General features: G+C 37.2%; 1 protein-coding gene and 1 pseudogene across 1 annotated transcript; both read right to left on the bottom strand.

Moving 5' to 3' along the window:
- Positions 1-1,852: 1,852 nt before the first annotated feature.
- LOC121737429 (probable cyclin-dependent serine/threonine-protein kinase DDB_G0292550) lies at positions 1,853-16,713 on the bottom strand. Its single transcript, XM_042129107.1, has 4 exons — positions 16,692-16,713; positions 10,694-10,864; positions 4,115-4,980; positions 1,853-2,986 (listed from the first exon to the last, which is right to left on the bottom strand). The coding sequence occupies exons 1-4, from the start codon at positions 16,711-16,713 to the stop codon at positions 1,853-1,855; spliced, it is 2,193 nt and encodes a 730-aa protein (XP_041985041.1).
- Positions 16,714-19,371: 2,658 nt separating this feature from the next.
- Positions 19,372-20,655, bottom strand: LOC121736914 (annotated as a pseudogene).
- Between the last annotated feature and the right edge of the window lie 98 nt (positions 20,656-20,753).

A 20,753-nucleotide genomic window follows, 5' to 3' on the forward strand; every position in this document is an offset into this window, starting at 1 on the left:
GCCGCTGTTAAGCATTCGTGTACTAACCCACATAAAAATTACGTAATGAGTTATGAATGCAGTTATGTTCTTTATGTGATTTAGAACAAGACTGCATTCAAAATTTAACAACGAAAAAAAATGTGGGTTAGGACACTAATGCTTAACAGCGACCAGTCTGTTATAATAATTAGTTTTAGTTAGTTATTAAACTAATTATTTTTCTTTTTTCTGAATAATAAAATAAATGAACAATGAACCTTTGCGTTGTAAATACCTACTTGCGAAGTTCTCCGCGGAATACTTTCCTTAGTGCCTTTCCACATGTCCACGTCACGTACGTGACGTGAAACGTAACGTGAAAAAGCACGTCACGACTCGCGACAACGTAACCTGCCACGTTACCGCACCGTTCCACGTTGACGACGTCGTGACGTGGAGATATTGTGGACAGGCCGATATTCCCGATTTTTCGGTAAGTCGTAGTGATTATCTGGGTGCACGGAAGTGCATCCGCCGAGACGAACCAAGCGAAGCGCAAGGGTACTACCTACCTTTTCTCGAAGTGCTGGGTCGTTTTATTTTAACCCTCATAGAGTTGGTTTCCGATGTACCAAATAGTTTATATTCTCAGGATATGATTTCAATAGTAGGCTAATTAAACATATAAAGTCTCTATTAAATAGCTCTAATACTTTAGATTTTATTAATATCTAAAATGCACCCATTTCGTCACTGACATACAGACTCACTATTACACTGATTTGAAAATTTTTATCCACTAGAAGAAGTGCTAGAAAGCTGAAATTTGGTATGTAATCTAAGTTTAGTATACAAACAACAAAAAGATACATTTAAAACTTATAACTTTTGCCCCTCATCCCCTTAAATGGGGGGTGGATTTTTATATGAGATTTTCACCAATTTTATGAATTAGGACATAAGAGTTTACATGACGAGACTGTATACAGTAACTAAAAAAACTTTGAATAATTACTTACATTACAATAATCAACTTACAAAAAGAACTGAATACCCACCAAAACATTTATTTTAAAATGTTGCCGAGACGACCACATAGGGTAAAACCCTGGGAAAAAGATATTATGAGATCTCATGTAGAGCCAAGCTTTTGAATGTAGACGGCCTAACTCTACTTACTCTAACTCAAACAAATTCTACAATCTACATAATATCAGTAAATATGTATGGCTCGGCTGCTTCGTAACTAATTTCAGATCAGAAACTAAATATTCGCACCACCTCGGCGACGGTAGCGAAACGGCGGAGCCATACATCTTTACTGGTATGTAGAATTTGTTTAAGTTAGGGTTAATAGAGTTAGGCCGTGGAGATTGAGAAGCTTGGCTCTACATGAGATCTCATACCTTTTTCACAGTGTAAACCTTATGTGGTCGTCTCGGCAACATTTTACAAGAAATGTTTTAGGTGGGATATTCTCTTTGCGGTAAGTTTCCAAATTCCAGCGGCCATGGTCACGGGCTGTGGTGACAGGTGTCCAACTAGCTAAAGTTATTTAAAACTACCCGAAGATTAATTCATTCACACTTTTTTAAATCATATTATAAAAATATTAGTTATGTGTAATGTGTGAAACAATTATTAATGAATTAAAATTACAGGAGTCAAGTTAAAATAAATAAAAAAAAAAAACATTTTATTAGAAACCTTTTTATTTAATTGAATTTTATCTAAGAATTTCAGTCTATTTTTTAAGAATATCAATTATTTTATGTTAGACTAGCGAGAAAACCTAAAAAAAATTATTTAAGTAATGCATGATCACTTTTTTTACAGAAAGGTTTATAGTCGATCTCTACGTATTTTATCTATTTACAGTAAATCAACAATTTTAAAACAAAAATCTTTTTGAAGGCCTATCTCTTGAGTAGCCATTGAAATTGTTGTTGTTATCAATATTGTTATTGTTGTTTTCTAAGTCTTCGAGTCTGGAGTTGTAATTTGGGCTAATTTGATTTTGCAAGTTACCTATGGAATTCTGTGGAGCTGTGTATGAGGAAGGACCATCGTATAACCTACTCAGTTTTGGCTCATTATTTCTTGGTGCCTCAGCTACACGATGCTCAACTTCAAAATCGACATTAGAAGTCGATTCTAACTTAGCTTTAGATCTCTGATTGTAATCATCAACATTATCTTGTTCTGCAACGTAGTTGTTTCGAATTTGATTGTTATTGTATGAATCGGCATTTCTAAGTTTGGTAGATAGATGAGTAACATGATGTAAATTTAATTCGTCTTTATGTAATGGTGATTGTTTTATAGGTATGGCGTTGAGGTTCTCGTTGGTCTTCAACTGTGTGTAAACGTAGTAGGTTTTATCTTTATTGTAAGATACAGCTTTGTTGTCTTCTGAAGGGTGATTGATTGTTCCAACTGTTTTGTCGTGAATGCGAGCTGCGATACGATTATTAGAGTTTTTAATATGTTTGATGAATTCAGATTCAAATGCGTTGTCTAATGTCTTTTCTTCGTCGTCAGTTCTACCAGTGGACTGGAGTTCCAAATTTTCATTGTCAGTTTTTTGCGGTGCCCTTATTTGCTGTAGAAAGTAGTTACTTTTTTGTCCGTTTCTCGATTCGACGAGGTTTTGCCTTGACTGAGTCCACGCATTTTTCAACGGAGCGTTGTATATTTGCTTAGTAACGACTGGCACTGGGAGCTGATAAAGTTGTCCACTTAAAATATTTTTTTGATTAAAAATACCACTTTCGTCATTTTGTATTGAAACTTGTTCATTAGACCTGAGTTGTTGTTGTCGTTGATTTGTTCTGCCGTTGTTGTTTTGTGTATATTGGGATGAAGTCAGTTGAGTAACTTTGTCTGAAAATTGCTCTACTTCATTGTTGTCAATATTTTGTTCTTGTGTAGTAGTTGGTTGCGTCGATGATGTTTCTTGTAGTGCGATGTTACTGTATTGTTTAGCTGAATTAATTGAATCAGCTATGATTGAGTACACCAAATCCTGTGAAGTAGAATGATTAGAATTTTTATTTAAAGTCAATTTACCTAAAGGCACAAAACTATCACTATCTTTACTATTTAGAACAAGATAATTGCTACTACCAGTATTCAGAATTTCTAAATCGTCAGTGTTAGAAGTCTTACGGTTTTTGAATATAAAATTAGCAACTTTTTCTGGAATTGTAATTTTCAGTGACACAGTTCTTTCAATCGTGTTTTCAGGTAAACTTGATTCTTTGATAAATGGTAACATTGAAATACTATTTTCGCTATCATTGTTGGTGTTTTCATCAGGTGGCTCTAAATCAGTGGATGGGAGTGCAACTAGTCTGGAACTTTTTGGTAATTGTACTTGAGAAAGAGATGTAACTCTTTCCTCACTACCTTGGTTTATTTGCGCTGGAAGGTAAAAGTCTACAGGGGGCTCATTGTTAACTTGAATATTTTCTTTCACTAATAAATTGTTTTGCGACGCTTTGTCATTTATTATTTTATTTGTATTTTCTACAATATTTTTTACTGTTATATCTAATTTTTCTTTCGTGAGAACATCACTAAAAGGTAAAGTCTCAGTATCACTATTAAAATCTGATGTTTGAGTCACTGAAGTAGGTGTTTGCTCATAGTTCTGTTGTGCACGTAGATTTGCGCTTGTAGCTGGAGGAAGATATAAGAGTGACGCTGGTTTATAGGTTGTAGGGGGTAGATAAACAATTGAAGCTTTTGTTGGTGCAGCTGTTAACGGAGCTGAGTATAAACGGTCTGATATTGTAGATCTAGTTGTGGGAATAGAATTTTGTCTAAGTTTATTAGACACAGTAGCAGATGGGAACCAAGATGTCGTAGGCGCAATACTTGTGATAGCATTGACCTCCTGCATTTTGCCTGAAAAACTATAATTAGGTTTTTCATAGTTGTATGGACCATCGGAAACTAAATTTGCTAAAGTTATTGGGGCATTATAAGTATATGGAGTTGGTTCAGCGACTAACCTAGCATTTCTGGATGGTTTTAAAATCCAAGTCTTAAAAACTATTCGAGATTTCGGTTGGCCCTTTTGAGGATTTGGTATTATTTTCCTATAAGTGAGAGTCTTAGTAATAAGTGTGGGTGAAATATTGTTACTTACAATGTTTTGCTTCGTGACTGTATTCTGTATAACATTTCTGTTGGATGTAGAATATTCTTTCGGAATTTTATTTCCGAACACACGTTTCGGCACTTGAAAATTATTTGAAGTTGGCTGTTTCACTAAATTTGCTGATTGTATCTGATTAGGCTTCCTTAAATATTGTAACTCGTTGTTGTTACCTGAAGAGAATCTGTATTCGTTTGTATTTAGATACTGTTGTTTCTGTTGCTGTAGTTTTTGTTGATTTTGAGCAAGGAGTCTTTGTTTTTCAGCGTTTTGATTGTAATATGTGACTTGTGCTGACGTGGGATGTGCTACAATAGTTTCGAACGTTGCGTAATTCTGAAACTGTCTAGGTGTGTTTCGTTGGAAGTTATTCGAATTCGCGGAATAAAATGGAGTGCCAGTGGACGCTGCAAACGACAAATCGTTAGAGGTATGTTCTTGTCTTATATTCGCTGATTTGGGTTGTAAGTAGAAATTGTCAATGCTTCTTTCGTTTTCATTGAATCTATAATTATTGTCATTGGCGTTAACGATTCTATAGGGCGGAATATATTCTTGGGAAACTACTAGCTTATTATTTAATGCAGTCTTATCGTATGGGTTTCTCATTGGATGAGTCAGCATCATCTTGACGTCTGTCATAAGTTCTGGCCCCACTCTCAGTTGGCTGTGCTTCTCGTTGCTGTTGAAGTATTCTGGGGCCTTCTTGCAATTGACGTTCATCCACCAATCGCATACGAATACAGCTTGGTTGAAGAGTGTTCCGTTCGGACATAGGAACGATTGGAATCCGTACGTCGACCCAAGTGTACATATCCGGAATACCTGACAATCCGTTTCCACGTCAGCGTAGTATCCTGAAAATATACATGACTTATTAGTTTTGTTTGGAAAGTTTTTCGAAAAATACAACAACACCTGCAGACTGCAATTATAGTAAAAGTCATATTCAGACGACCTCTGCGGCTCAGTTGGTGGGCTGTTGGTAGCTCAAGCCGGGGGTAGCGGGTTCGAATCCCGCCGACGGAAAAAAGTTTTCAAAGTTCCTGGGTCATGGATGTGTATTAAATATGTATATCATATAATAAAAATCTATATATATAAAAATCAATTGCTGTTCGTTAGTCTCGCTAAAACTCGAGAACGGCTGAACGGATTTATCTTATCTTGGTCTTGAATTATTCGTGGAGGTCTAGGGAAGGTTTAAAAGGTGAGAAAAATTTTGGATGTGTGGCGGTACCCACAAATCGCCTAATATTCCTGCATCGCGCTATCGAAGTTTTCTGAGCGCGTCGGTATATATACGACAGCTGAAATGTATCACGTGGGCTTCGGCCTGACCGAGCATAACACCTCGCTCGGTCGGAAGATCTTCCTTTAGCGTCGCCACGCATTATCCCACAGATGTATAGATGCATGGATGTATATGTAGATGTATGGATGTTTGTTACTCTTTCACGCAAAAACTACTGAACGGATTTTAATGAAACTTTACAATAATATAGCTTAAACATCATAATAACACATAGGCTACAATTTTAACCGACTTTCAAAATGGGGGAGGTGTTATGTTCGTTTTCTTATGTTCAACGATTACTCCGTCGTTTGTTAACCGATTTTCAAAATTTTTCTTTTGGGTATCATCATAAATATAGGGTATCATCCCAATTCGGTATTATATTCACAAAAGTGGTGATCTGATGAAGGATCCATAAGTAAACGAGGGAACTCCTCAAAAATTATAGGGAAATATGTGGTGACTTCGGTTTCGTGAGAAGTATTCTAAGCATATGCTACCAACAAGTAAGATTTTGAACCGAGGTATACCTGGTATACCGTGGTTCGGAAGGTGCTGAGAGAACTCCTGATTCTTTATAGATACAAGTTTGGGAGTTTCGGCGTTGTTTTAAGAACGGAAAGCATATGCTTCTATGCAAATTACATTCATCATCAACATCGTCATCATCATCACTACCATATTATACCATGTTATTGGTAAGTACTTTTCATAGTCTTTTAGATCGAGACTCGAGTTTGTCAAGCGATAATTTAAAAAAATCTATACCTACCTAATATTATAAACCTGAAGAGTATGTTTGCTTGAACGGAATCGGAGGAACTACAGATCCGATTTAAAAACTTATTTCAGTGTTAGATAGCTCATTTATCGAGTAAGAACTAAGACTATAGGCTAAGACTAATACGACCGAAGAAACTCAGGAAAATGTGGGAAAAACGGGGGAAATATTAGAAATTACGAACTACTGGAGCAATTTTTATGGCAATATTTGGCACAGATATAGAGTAGACCAAGTGAAGGGAGTAGGGACATAAGAGCTATTTTTATGGGAAAATGTACGGTTTCCGTAAAATTCCTAATTTACGCGGGCGAAGCCGCGCGGGACATCTAGTCTTAAATATATGTATAGTATAAAAAGTAGTGAACGACCGAACTTTCGGTTTCGGTTTCGGGTTTCGGCCAGTTTCGGCCAAAAAATCTAGTTTCGGCCTTAGTTTCGGTTTCGGCCAAAATATAGCCGAAACTTTCGGCGTCGCCGAAACTCATACGTCGTTCGGTAAACTTTACAGCTAACTCGACGTGCTTGCTTGCCAGCGAGGCTCCGGCTCAGTTCGCCACCATCTATTTATTTAGTTTTGAGATTATATTGTGTTCCAGATTAGTCCCAAATCAAAAATTAGCACTTCGTTTTATTTTCATTAAATTGTCTAAACTTATTTTTATCGAAATTATATTATTGAATTTTATTTCTACGACAAACGCAGGCTTGTTTAATATACAAAACTATTGGCAAATTACGTGCTATTACATATAACAAAATACCAATGTTTCCCAAACAAGCGATTTAGTAAACGCTATGATAAATTGATTATATTGTGTGTGAACTTTATTTACTTAAGAATTTTGTTTGACTGTCAGATTATAGGATATATCTTGTGAGATTTATTAGTAAATCAACTCGCCTCACTCTTTTCCTTTTACCACGCGTTTTATTTAAATATTTAAAATTAGCTTTTAACTATGGACACGCAATCTCTTAGACCGTTCCTACCCTGTTAGAATCTTATCTAGCCCACTTCCCCCTAAGCTCTCAGTATATATTTCAGGTTTAGTGGCAAAACGTCTTCTAAAGCAAAAAAAAAATGTGACGTCTACTGCTAGTTTGCTCAGTACTTTCGTTTTGAACTTCGACCGTAGTAGTGTCCATGTTTCCCATAAAAATAATATACTGCAATAAGACTGCAATTGATTGTGTTTTCAGTAGTACGTCGTTAATGTCCAATCACACAACTTCGTTTTATAAAACTTAGTTCTCATTACATGCGCTCCTACGGGGATGCAAATCTCGTTTTTTTTTTTCAAATGGATTTTATAATCTTCTCATATCTGTATATAAACGTGTTTAAACACGTTTATAACTGGTTTAGTGTGCGCTAAGTGCGTTCAATTTCTTTGGTGAAATCGCACCTACTTGAAATCGTATAAAAAACGAATTTTAGTCGATAAAGGAACGGATTATAGTCCGAAAAATTTCTAGGGAACATATTCCAGTCTAAGATTAATAATATTTATTTTAAGAAATGTCGCAAAAAGTAAGGAATTCAATGTGGTACATTTTCTTTAGTATAAAAAGTTGTAATTTATGTTAAAAATCAATCAATTTCAGTAAATAATCGTAATTTTGAATGTTTTACCCAGTTTCGGTTTCAGTTTCGGCCGAAACTGAGAGTAAGGCCGAAAGTTCGGTTTCGGTTTCGGCTGAAAAATCAGTTTCGGTCGGACACTAATAAAAAGTATTAAATATATTTCCGTTGTCTGGTACCCGTAACACAAGATTTATTTACCAAGGATAGATTTTAATTACAATTTTTTACTTAAATTAATTATTGATGGATTAGATATTATTATATATAGTGGTTATGGTTTTATAATTTATTGTTATTAATTTTATCGTTTTAATTGTGGATACTGATGAACTCATTATTTTAATTTTTTAACTAAATTTGTAATACAATTTTATGTACACTACTATCGCATTAGGTAAACCCTGTAATTATAGTTTAAGTGTGTGATGATGAAATAAATAAATAAATAAATAAGTCCATCAGGTCAAATTCGACCGCTTGGGAGTTGAAGCATTATTAAGGAATACTTATTATTAAGGTTTCTGTATCATAAACTTATCTCGGCGAAATGAAATAGCAGGCGACTTCTTCAGTATTATCTTCAAGTAGCAATAATTATTTTTAGATTCGAGATTGTCACAATATGATAACTAGTCCCCAGTACACGGAACTAACTTTTTTCTGATACATACAAATTTACCACTTTATGAGTACCTTGTTTACGATAACTCCGACAAACTTTTCTATGCGAAAAATTTCGGCGCTGCTGCGTTTTCGAATGCTTGACTCCTGGAGTTGTCGATATGACGTCACCATGGCTCTTTGTACATACAACTTTCATTTTTTGGAATTTGTTTAATAAAGTTAATTTAAAAACTGTGGTCAACTCGTCCGACAAGAATCACGCTGCGTCTGGATTGTCCGACACTCCAAAGATGTCGCAATGACGTCACTATGGCTCTTCGTACATACAACTTTAATTTTTTCAAATTTGTTTAATAAAGTTAATTTAAAAACTATTGTTAACTTGTCCGTCAAGAATCACGCTGCGTATGGAGAGTCCGATAGCCCAAATATGTTGATATTACGTCACTATGGCTCTTCGTACATACAACTTTAATTTTATTCAAATTTGTTTAATAAAGTTAATCTAAAAACTGTGGTCAACTTGTCCGACAAGAATCACGCTGCATGTTGGAGTTTCGACCAGCCCAAAAATGTTGATGTGACGTCATTATGTCTCCCCGTACATGCAACTTTAAATTTAGTAGTTTTCGATTTAAAATAAAGTAGGGTAAATGACTAGTGATTGGACAGTGCCAGTCATTGGAAGCAACCTTAGTAAATATTATAGAGGGGAAGGGTAAGAGAAAGCCCTTCAATATTTAAATAACCGGCCAAGTGCGAGTCGGACTCGCGCACGAAGGGTTCCGTTATCCGTACCATTATAGAGCAAAATTAGGCCATAAATTGTGTTTTTTGTATGGGAGCCCCCCTTAATTTTTTATTTTATATAAATTTTATTATTAAATATTAAAGTAAACATATAAGTAAGGATTTTGTGAAAAATTCAAGTTGTCATTATTAATATAGAGCAAAAAAGGCCAAAAAATCACATTTGTGGTAGGTATGGGAAATTAAATATTAATTTTTATTTGTTTTTTTTTTATGAAATAAGGGGGCAAACAAGCAAACGGGTCACCTGATGGAAAGCAACTTCCGTCGCCCATGGACACTCGCAGCATTTGCCGGCCTTTTAAGAGGGAATAGGGTAATAGGGGTGGGTAGGGATGGGAAGGGAATAGGGTAGGAGATTGGGCCCCCGGTAAACTCACTCACTCGGCGAAACACGAGCCGGCCCATTCGTGCCGAAGCATGGCTCTTCCACGTTTAAATTTTTCTTGTTTGTTGTTATAGGGACAACAGATATACATAATCTGTGAAAATTTCAAATTTGTAGCTATTACCTTTCTTGAGTTACAGCCTGAAGACACACAGACGGACATACAACGAAGTCTTAGTAATAGGGTACCGTTTTTACCCTTTGCGTACGGAACCCTAAAAAACCGGCCAAGTGCGAGTTGGACTCACCTATGAAGGGTTTCGCAGCAGCAATAAGGTTTATTTCTATGAAACTACATAAAAGGTTTTGATTTATTTTTATATTTCAGTTGATTTTATGAAAGTTAAATGAAGGTAAAAAAAAAACTTCTAACTAGATATTATCTCGTTCGTGTTTTTTTTTCATTTTCTTGTCGGACTGACTATTTAACTCAATATATTTGTCGGACACGTTGATATAAGCATTTAGAATAACATTATCTATCATTGCTATTTTTGTCCGACATGTATGTACGAAGAGCCATAGTGACGTAATAAAATCTTTGGGCTGTCGGACTCTCCATACGCAGCGTGATTCTTGTCGGACAAGTTGACCATAGTTTTTAAATTAACTTTATTAAAAAATTTGAAAAAATTAAAGTTGTATGTACGAAGAGCCATAGTGACGTCATAGCGACATCTTTGGAGTGTCGGACAATCCAGACGCAGCGTGATTCTTGTCGGACGAGTTGACCACAGTTTTTAAATTAACTTTATTAAACAAATTCCAAAAAATGAAAGTTGTATGTACGAGGAGCCATGGTGACGTCATATCGACAATTCCAGGAGTCAAGCATTCAAAAACGCAGCAGCGTCGAAATTTTTCGCATAGAAAAGTTTGTCAGAGTCATCGTAAACAAGGCACTCACAAAGTGGTAAATTTGTATGTATCAGAAAAAAGTTAGTTCCGTGTACTGGGGACTAAACCTATTTTATAATTTTATCTTTAGCTATATTAGATACAGATAGAGTACAATTAATGTACTTAGACAGTAAGCTGATTCAGGTTACTATTTACATTATTTTATTAGAGCGTTCGCCTACCTGGTTCTTTCTTCGAGCATGTGAACGACGTCCTGGGTATCTCACTGAGGGTAGGATAGTCCTTCTCCGGTTCCCCGGGCACGGCGTACCGGATGTCCCACCCGTGTCCATTGTCGTACGGTCTACCGCCTGGACCCTTCTGTGCGTCTACTCGAAACACCGATAAGTATACTGAAAAAAAATTGGGATCAATTCATATTGCAGCATATTGAGGCGATGCATTTTCAAATGTGGTATCGCGGGAGGGAATTCTGTTAATAATTAAAATGTGTATCTTCTTGTGCAATGAATAAAATTCAGTTTTCAATGGCTATTTTCAAAACGCATCGCATTAGACAAAAGTTATTTGTCCATTTTCGAAACTCAAAGTATCTCTTTACCGATTCGCATCAAATTCGGCCTAGCAATTTAATCAAGAGGTAGCTAACAAACAGACACTCTTTCGCAAAAGTAAAAATATAATAATAACTCCCACATCGGTTTCGGTGACGGTGGCCGGATTCATTGAACCAGGCCAGTTACGCAGGAGTAATTTTATAGTGCCCAAGTGTGTGCGCAGTACACAAGAGCACTCTCTATTCCTTTTACTCTCATAACCCAATGGGACGGACGACCGACACGACTGGCGAGAGATCAGGCACAGGACCGACTTTATACATGCCCGTCCGACGCATGAATCATCTTACTTGTCAGTTGTCAGACAATCAGGTGATCAGCCTGCATTGTCCAAACCAAACTTGTAATATTAGTTATTATTCTTTTGCAAAATTATAATATTAGTTCGGACAACATACTAACATTACTCGTATTGTTTAAACGTAAACTCAACAATGCAGTGTCGCAAAGTTACTTCTCACAGTTTTTCATCAAAGGCGGTAATTGTTCGGAAAAAGTGAATCAATGCTTTGACAACGTATGACAGATGTATACTTAAACTGGTGATGTAAGCTGTTGGGAACAAGAACTTAGGAAATGTTTGTCTTGCAAATCGATTTCTTCTATCGGAGAGAGTAAAGCTGAAGTAAAGGGGAAAGTATTGGAAGTATTTGTCAGTTCATTGGATCGAGTGCGCTGGCTTACGCCAGAATGCACCAGGTTTATTTTGTTTAGTATACCTATGTAAGTATGTATGTTATATTTAGAGTATACTATGTGTTTGTGTGTGTGTAAAAATATGAAGAATATCACGCTAATACTTAAGAGTCCGGGTGCCATCGCAATTCTCATACAAACGTAATACCATGATCATCAGTCACTACCCGTACGAGAATATTTACCGTATTTGAGTTATTATACAGCTTGATAGTAATTACCTAGGTTCCTGTAGACCAGTACAAATATTCACTGCAAAATATTTACATACAAAAAATATGAACGATTACAATATTTAATTGCGATGGCACCCGGACTCTGAGCCAAGTACAGTCAGTACAGTCAGTACTCAAGCCGGTATAGTCAGTACTCAAGATGCATTTCGGTCTCAAGACACGGTTCCGGCTCTGTGATTGGTTGGCTGTCAACATTTGGACCAATCATAGAGCCGAATCGCGTCTTGAGACCGGGTCGCATCTTAAGTACTGACTATTTAGGCTGCGTTTCCACTGAAGCGGAGCCGAGCTTAGCGGTGCCGAATAGACCAATCATCATGCTCGAAATCTTCGCTGTCATTTCGCTGGAATAGCACGATTGGTCAATTCGGCTCCGCTCCGCTCTGCTCCGCTTCAGTGGAAACGCAGCCTTATACCAGCCTAAGTGCTCGATGCTCTACTAACAAGAAAGACGCTCTACAAAAAAACAAAAAATCTACACTGCGTATTTTGTTACATACAATGTACGATTTATTGTCCTTATCTGATACACGACATACCCTCGACAAATAAAGACAAAACAGTTTGCAACCATATTATAGAGTTAGTTCACAGAGCGGTGTTTTTTATTTTATAACCTGTGTCGCGACTCTCGGTGGGGTCGCAAAATGTTTTTCATACCAATTTCGCATCATAAAAAAGTTTGTAAAACACTGTTATAGACCATACTGATGATTTCCTAGTTAGTGCTCACTCTATACACGATATTGTTGGTAATTTTCCATCCAATATTAAGCCCTTAACACCCTAGTTGGCAATCATAGATTCATTACGTCGCGCCGCGCCGACGCCGCGCCGCTTAGTATTCTGACCGCAGACGTATACTGTTGACGATTTATTGCCATATCTCGCAAATATGTCGGGTCATGAAAATGCCTTTATTAATATTTCTTTTATTATGGGTGGCAGATGTATAGTATTATAAACGAAAGTATGTCTTTCTGTCCGTCTGTTACCTCTTCACGGCCAAACTGCTGAACCGATTTTGCTGGGTATGGAGATACTTTAAGTCCCGGGAAAGGAAATAGGATACTTTTTCACCCGGAAAATGCACGGTTCCCACGCGATAAACGAATTTTGGCGCAACGGAGTTGCGGGCGTCATCTAAACGTATGCTGTATGACATAATATTAAGTTATGGCTCAATTTATACCGCCGCGGAATGGAACGGAAGCCACTTTTTGCAACGAAACTGTACATAGCATAATTTACTTTATGTCAACAGTTTACTACAGAAATTAAATACGAGCTAAAAATTGGACGCATGTCTTCCGCGGAATTCTCGAGAATTCTCCGGTGCCGTCTGTGGAATCCACGGGAAGTGGATCGAACTAATCATGTAAAAGATACAGACTAAACAATGGGATGTCCTCATGTCGCGGGTTTCTCGAGCATTCCCGTGAATTCCCGTGAATGAGGCAAAATTGACGCTTCCATTCCGCGCCGGTGTAAATTGAGCCAAACCCCCGTTTTCTGAAACTCACGCACTCTATACCCTACTAGCTGTTGCCCGCGACTTCGTCCGCGTTAGCATAGTGGATCACATCCCACGTATTATTTATTGTACAAAAATATTCAATGTACAGAGTTGACTTTCCTACGATTTTATTATATACTTATAGATGTTCCGCGCGGCTTTGCTTGCGTAATTTAGGAATTTCACACAACCGTACATTTTTCCGCAAAAAATAGCCTTTGCCCCTTCACGTGGTCTATTCTTCATGTTTGCCAAATAACAAAAAAATTGCTCCAGTAATTCTTAAGATAATAATCAATTAAAGATAATTTCCCTCCCTTTTTTCTACATTTTCCTCCATTTCTTAGCTCTTATTAGCTTTAGCGTGATAAAATATAGCCTATAGCCTTTCTCGATAAATGGGCTATCTAACGCTGAAAGAATTTTTCAAATCGGACCAGTAGTTCCTGAGATTAGCGCGTTCAAATAAGCCCTTTCATATAATTTCCCACGTTTTTCCACATTTTCCTCTATTTATTCGCTACTATTAGTTTTAGCGTAATAAAATATAGCCTATAGCCTTCCTCAATCAATGGACTATCTGACACTGAAATATTTTTTTAAATCGGACCAGTAGTTCCTGATATTAGCGCGTTCAAATAAGCCCTTTCATATAATTTCATCCATTTTTTCCACATTTTCCTCTATTTCTTCGCTCCTATTAGTTTTAGCGTGATAAAATATAACCTATAGCCTTCCTCAATCAATGGGCTATCCAACAGTAAAATAATTTTTCAAATCGGACCAGTAGTTCCTGAGATTAGCGCGTTCAAACAAACAAACTCTGCAGAATTATAATATTATATATTAAATATATTATATATTAGTAATATAGATTTTGAGTCATTCGTTAACCGGACTACTTGCGATTTGATTAATTTCGTTCGATAATTCATTCTGAGCTATAAAAAATGACACTATTTTTACTGTACACGATTTTCACTGATTTTCGCACTATATTGGCAATTATTATATAAGTCTCTTATATTGTTTATATACATATAAAGTTAACACGACTATTTACCCTCTGTCGTGCACAATATCAAGGCTTGACAAGCGTTACGGAAACACAAAATGGCGGTTGACACATTATGATTCGGGAGTTAAATTGAACAGCCATGTCAATTGACACGCTAATCAAATTAACTAACTAATGCTTTTAGCAACCCAATAAGTACTTGACAACAGATTTAACAGGCGATTAGTTAATTTTAGCGTTGATCAGCCTTTCAGAAATCGGGGGTAGTGTGCTTAACTCTGCTGACAGATCACGATCTTCCATTGCCTTGCCATAACCCGCCCAAACAATGTAGATTGTAGATCCACCTTCTACGAATCAATTTCTTTGGTGCTATGTATTACGTAGGCCCTCAAACAGCTGATGCGTATTTCTTTTCAACCTCTCTGTGTATTTTATCCATTGTGATATCATTACAAAGTCTCCATTAAAATTAAATGCGACCGAGCAATTGTTCCACGTGTGTTCGTTGCTGTTAATATTTTAGCACGCACAGCCGAAGACATGTGATGTTAATCACCTTTATACCTTATTTCTTCGTAATAGAGTTCAGAATTAATAAGTCAGATTAGTCGTATACCGTACGTAACTGGGCGCTTCGTGTTCATCATAATATTATCTATGGACGCTTCACACCGTCAGTCTGGCCCCGTGCTAAGTACCTGAAGGACTTGTGTTACAGGTACCAGACAACGGAAATATATTTAATATTTTTATACTATACATATATTTAAGATTTTTATTATATAATACACATATTTAATACACATCCAGACCCGGGAACATTAAAAACTTTTTGTTCCGTCGGCGGGATTCGAACCCGCGACCCCCGGCTTGAGCTGCCACACACTCAACCAGTTGAGCCACAGAGGTCGTCGTAATGTATACCTAATGTCACTTACACTCTCACTAAGCCGGCGTGAAACAGCGCTTGCGCTGTGTTTCGCCGAGTGAGTGAGTTTACCGGAGGCCCAATCCCCTAACCCCTACCCTATTCCCTTCCCTACCCTCAACTTTTCCCTTCCCTTTCCTACTCTTCCCTATTACCCTATTCCCTCTTAAAAGGCCGGCAACGCACTTGCAGCTCTTCTGATGCTGCGAGTGTCCATGGGCGACGGAAGTTGCTTTCCATCAGGTGACCCGTTTTCTCGTTTGGGGGCAATTTTATTTCATAAAAAAAAAAACTTATATGCTTTGAAATTATATGTCTAGACCATAAAGTTAATATACCTAGCGGAATAGAGCAACAATCTCGAGCTGTCAAACGTAACCAAAATTGGTTTTCATCTGTGTGAAAAATATGTGTACGTATACACTTACACAAGCATGATTGAACATGAATTCTATGAGATTAAATTGTCAACGTGCGGCACGTGCCGACTGGACGTCAAAAAAAGAGTGCTGCTGTCATGTATCACACCGCACACGTCTTTTTTTACCACGCAGTGTTACTGATTGTGACATCTCTCTTGCTCAGGCCTTTGTTTCTCTATTCCGCTAGGTATATTAACTTTATGGTCTAGACTCTAGATGTTCCCGGCGACTTCGTACGTACAATATGGGATCCCACAACAGCTTATATCTTTCCTCGTAGTATGCTTTGTAATAGGGTTCAATCAAAATCGGTCCTGCAGTTTTTGAGCGTATTCAAGTGAATAAATCTTACCTCTTCCTAATAATAGTATGGAAAAAAACTAAAGTTAAGCTATAAACTAGCTAAGAGCCAAGCTTTGTGACGCGTCAGTCAGTCGTCACACCTTGACTGACGAAACCAAACTACGTAGGGTTCCCCATCTGCCTAGGAATCAACTTCTCTGATAGTACACTGTACTTTGGATGTAATCGTGACTTATCAAGTCAACTTCTCACTTGATGAGTATTTTCAAAAGGGTTTATTCTAGTCTTGCACGTTTTTTTCAGAAATAAAGGAAGTAATCCACAAAAGTGCCGAAAATAATCACTCTTTCAGCACTGCTACTGCAGTATAATATATTTTAGGCCAACATACACAGGCATACCTTAAAATAATTGTCACTTTGTTTTGCATGAAATAATGAAAATATATTATTTTCATTAAAGTCAACATATGGAACTCACCTAAAACAAAAACACTCCACATCTCCAAAACGGTGACACGGAACTAAAAATCCATAAGGCACAGAAAATCTTAAACAACCACTTCTCCGTTTATCACAACAAGTCAGGGGGAAAGCCACAAAATTAATGAGAAGTTTAGTATAAGTGATTGCTTAAATGGGTCCCTACCATGAGAATAGCGAACAATGTGTAGGAATTTCAACAAAAACTACTACAGTACTAGTAATCAGGCAGTCAATCTACTGTACAATAGTTGATTGATGGCAGTGTTAACTTCGGTTTCGGTTTTGTCATACTCTACTTATAGTGGCGCCCATGTTCATAAAAAAAGGCTTTAAAAGATTGATGCCATGTTTCACAGGTCTTTTGACCGGAGTTCCTCAGGATGTTTTTCTTCACCGTCCGTATTATGTACTTGAGATCAGAAAATGTCTCATAGGTACACGCCTCCACCCGGGTTCGAACCTGTACCCTTTAAGGTGGGATTTCACCAAACACTCTGTTTAAAACTTAGTTTTATAAAACTTAGTTCCCATTGAGCTCGTTCATGCTGCGACTTAAATCTCGTTTTGTTTCGATTGGATTTCACAAACTTTTTTTGATCGCGATTATTTAATTTAAGTTTTAGTGACGTCACGCGATTATTTTACATGTTTTCATTATTTTAAAGTCTTTTCACGTTAATTTAACTACAAAATAGCAAGAAACAATACATAAACTTACAAACGAATGTGTCAAAACTGTCATCTTGACATTTCTTTTGTCTATGTTTTTCGTTCCGCCATGACAGGGCTTGAGCGGGTTTTATACTTTGGGCGTTCAGAAGATAAAACTCGGATTTGCTGTGAACGCGTTCAGTTTATGCTGGTGAAATGCATTTCGATGTTATAATCGCGTTTATACGTTTTGAACCGGTTCAGAGTGCTTTGAACGCGTTCCATTTCTTTCGTGAAATCGCCCCTAAGAGTGCGAACCAAAGGCTAACATAACAACACAACAACAAAAACCATTAGGCCACGGACGCTCACAATAAACACTCTTTATTAAAGGACACATACACTCCCTAAAGTTCTAATACTTATTAAACACTTTATAAAAGTTTTGAGCCTTAATACGCCGTTCGGACATAATTAAAAGGCCGGCAACGCTCCTACAATTCTTCTGATGTTGCGAATGTTCGTGGGCGATGGTGTTGATTCCCATCATGTGACCCGTATACGCGTTTGCCCCCTTTTATAAAAATAAAAGCATAGGAACTTAGTAGTTGGTCAGTATTTTCTAATACAGAATTGGGGTCAAGTTTATTACATCAGATCCTCCAAACTATACGGTCCGGTGCTTGGAACTCCTTAGAATTTATATTAGACATCTATTGCTGTTAGTACCACGAAAATTCTAAGATATTGCACAAGTAGGATGTACATTGTGCAGCAAGAAATAAGTAAAAAACTTGAACTGCTGGTTTGAATCCATATTAATATTATAAATGCGAATGTGAGTCAGTCTGTCTGTAGCTGTCTGTCTGTCTGTTACCTTTTTAAGCATAAACCGCTGAACTGATTTTGCTAAAATTGGGTCTGTAGATACTTTGAGTCCCGGGAAACGACATACATGATAGTAATAGCTTTACCGGTTTCGGTGACGGTGGCCGGTTTCATTGAAACCAGGCCAGCTACGCAGGAGTAATTTTATAGTGCCCAAGTATGTGCGCAGTACATAAGAGCACTCTCTATTCCTTTACTCTCATAGCCCAGTGGGACGGAAGACCGACACGACTGGCGTGAGATGAGGCGCAGGACCGACTTTTTACATGCCCATCCAACGCATGGATCATCTTACTTGTCAGACAATTAGCCTCACTAAACTTGCAAATAACATGTTTCCAACGCGGGAATCGATCCCATGGCCTCTGAGTCAAGAACCGCGCTCTGCAGTACGACTAGACCACGGAGGCGTTAGATACGTCATGATAATATATTATGATATATTTTACTATTAAATTTTTTCAGGCTGAAATGGCGACATTAGCATAACATAGTCAACAGATCATCTATCAACTATTCAGACGTTTTCAACCAGCATTTAGCAATGTTGCGATAATCATTAATTAATAGTAATTATGTGAACGACGTAAAAACGAGTGTGCCAATATTGCAATAATACTGGGATAATAATGTTGACACGTAATAAGATTGTTTGTGTAACGTATGTGAGCAATATGATCGAACCTTGTACGGTGTGTTAAAAGCCTTTTTGCTTACGATAGGTAGGTTTTTCGAGTACGTGCATTACGCTATTACGTGTGTGTGTTTGACACACCTAGGTACTAGTAAGTTGTTGAGCCTGAGCGAATTGTAGCATTTAAGCTAGGAGGTGTCTTTAGATTCGTCACCATAAAAGTGACTCATTAAAATTAAGGTATACCTTTTAAAATGATATTGTGTTCATAAAAATAATCTTTTGCGTATTTTTTTAATGTTTCACATTCGATATTACATTTTCATAAAACATAACATTACAAATTTTACAATTAACAACAGTGTAGCATTATGTAAAATATTTAAAAGTATCAGAGGAATTGATTCCTAGGCAGATAGTTCTAAGTCATTTGGTCGCGTTAAGTCAAATTCATCCGACCGATCACAGCTAACGTTGAATTGACATAAGCCGACGAAATGACGTAGGTCCGTCATCTGCCTAGGAATCAATTTCCTCGATGGTACAATGAAGTTCATTAAACTTCAGAAACATGTATGTACTGAAAATTCATCTCAAGAACGTCGTCCAGGTAACACCACCAAGGCTATTATCAAACGCGAGTTTCACATACATATTCCTCGCGCGTTCATTTCCCTTTACACAGTATGCGATGACAGGTCTACCTTGCTCCATCAGCACATTGGATATCAACTTTATGACCATCTCTCCGTACCCTTTCCTTCTATGTTTCTCTAACGTGTAAAGGTGTGCGACAGGACCCGTCTCCCTGATGTACACCCAGGCTAGGAGTTCCTCTTTATGGAATAAGCCGTATCCAAGATTGGCCTTGGTCTTCATCTCGAAGTACAGGACGGAGTTTGGATACATGTGAGGCCAGGTGGAGTCGACCAAGTCAATGTAGTCCAACGTCGTGTGCTTGAAGGTGAAGTCTGGAGGTAGGCTGAAAAAATGCAGCATGATATTATGCACCCAATAAAATATTGAATTAATTGAATTATAATATCCTAAGCGTATAAAAAGTGTATGATGACAATCTTTTGATAGTTTTATTATTCGAAAAAAGAGTTTGCTTTGTTAAGGGAATCATTTTAAGTGGATTATGATTATGAGGGTCTAAAATTGCAGAAATTGGTGAATTGTTACAAAGTTACAGTCGAGGAACTTCTATAAAAAGTTGCCATTTTAAACTAAATGAATACTAGTTAGTCGAACTTTCATTAATTGTTTGTTTGTTTTTAATTATTATTATTTATATTGTGGCTAGTGTAATCAGAAAACTTCAAAATATTAAGTACTAGATGACACCCGTAACTCCGTTGCGCCAAAATTCGTTTATCGAGCGGGAACCGTACATTTTTCCGGGATAAAAACTACCTTATATCCTTTCTCGGGACTCAAAGTATCTCCATGCCAAATTTCAGCAAAATCGGTTCAGCGGTTCGAGCGTGAAGAGGTAACAGACAGACAGAGAGACAGACACACTTTCCCATTTATAATATTAGTATGGAAGCATGGATACTTACAAAACATCAAAAAGTGTTGTTCTAGTAAGGAGGAAGGTTTCTGTTGTGGTGGCATGATCAATTGTCGCGTTCCATACCTCTTTGGCCACTCTGTGTTTTGCATTAAGTGTTTTGAGTAAAAGGTTCTAGAAACTTCTTGTAGTCCAAAATCTTTGTACTCCTCAACGCTTTTTCAAATTGACTGGTATCTTCCAAGCAGTGCATGACTATCTCAACATAGTCGACCTATGAGAAAATATTATTACGGTTTTTGTTTAAAGTGTTATGCTTTCCAACTTTTTTGCCTCTAGGTTTTTCAGACATAATATACACTTTTGAT

The sequence above is a fragment of the Aricia agestis genome, chromosome 20 (genome assembly GCF_905147365.1).
Source record: "Aricia agestis chromosome 20, ilAriAges1.1, whole genome shotgun sequence".
Taxonomy (NCBI): Eukaryota; Metazoa; Arthropoda; class Insecta; order Lepidoptera; family Lycaenidae; genus Aricia; species Aricia agestis.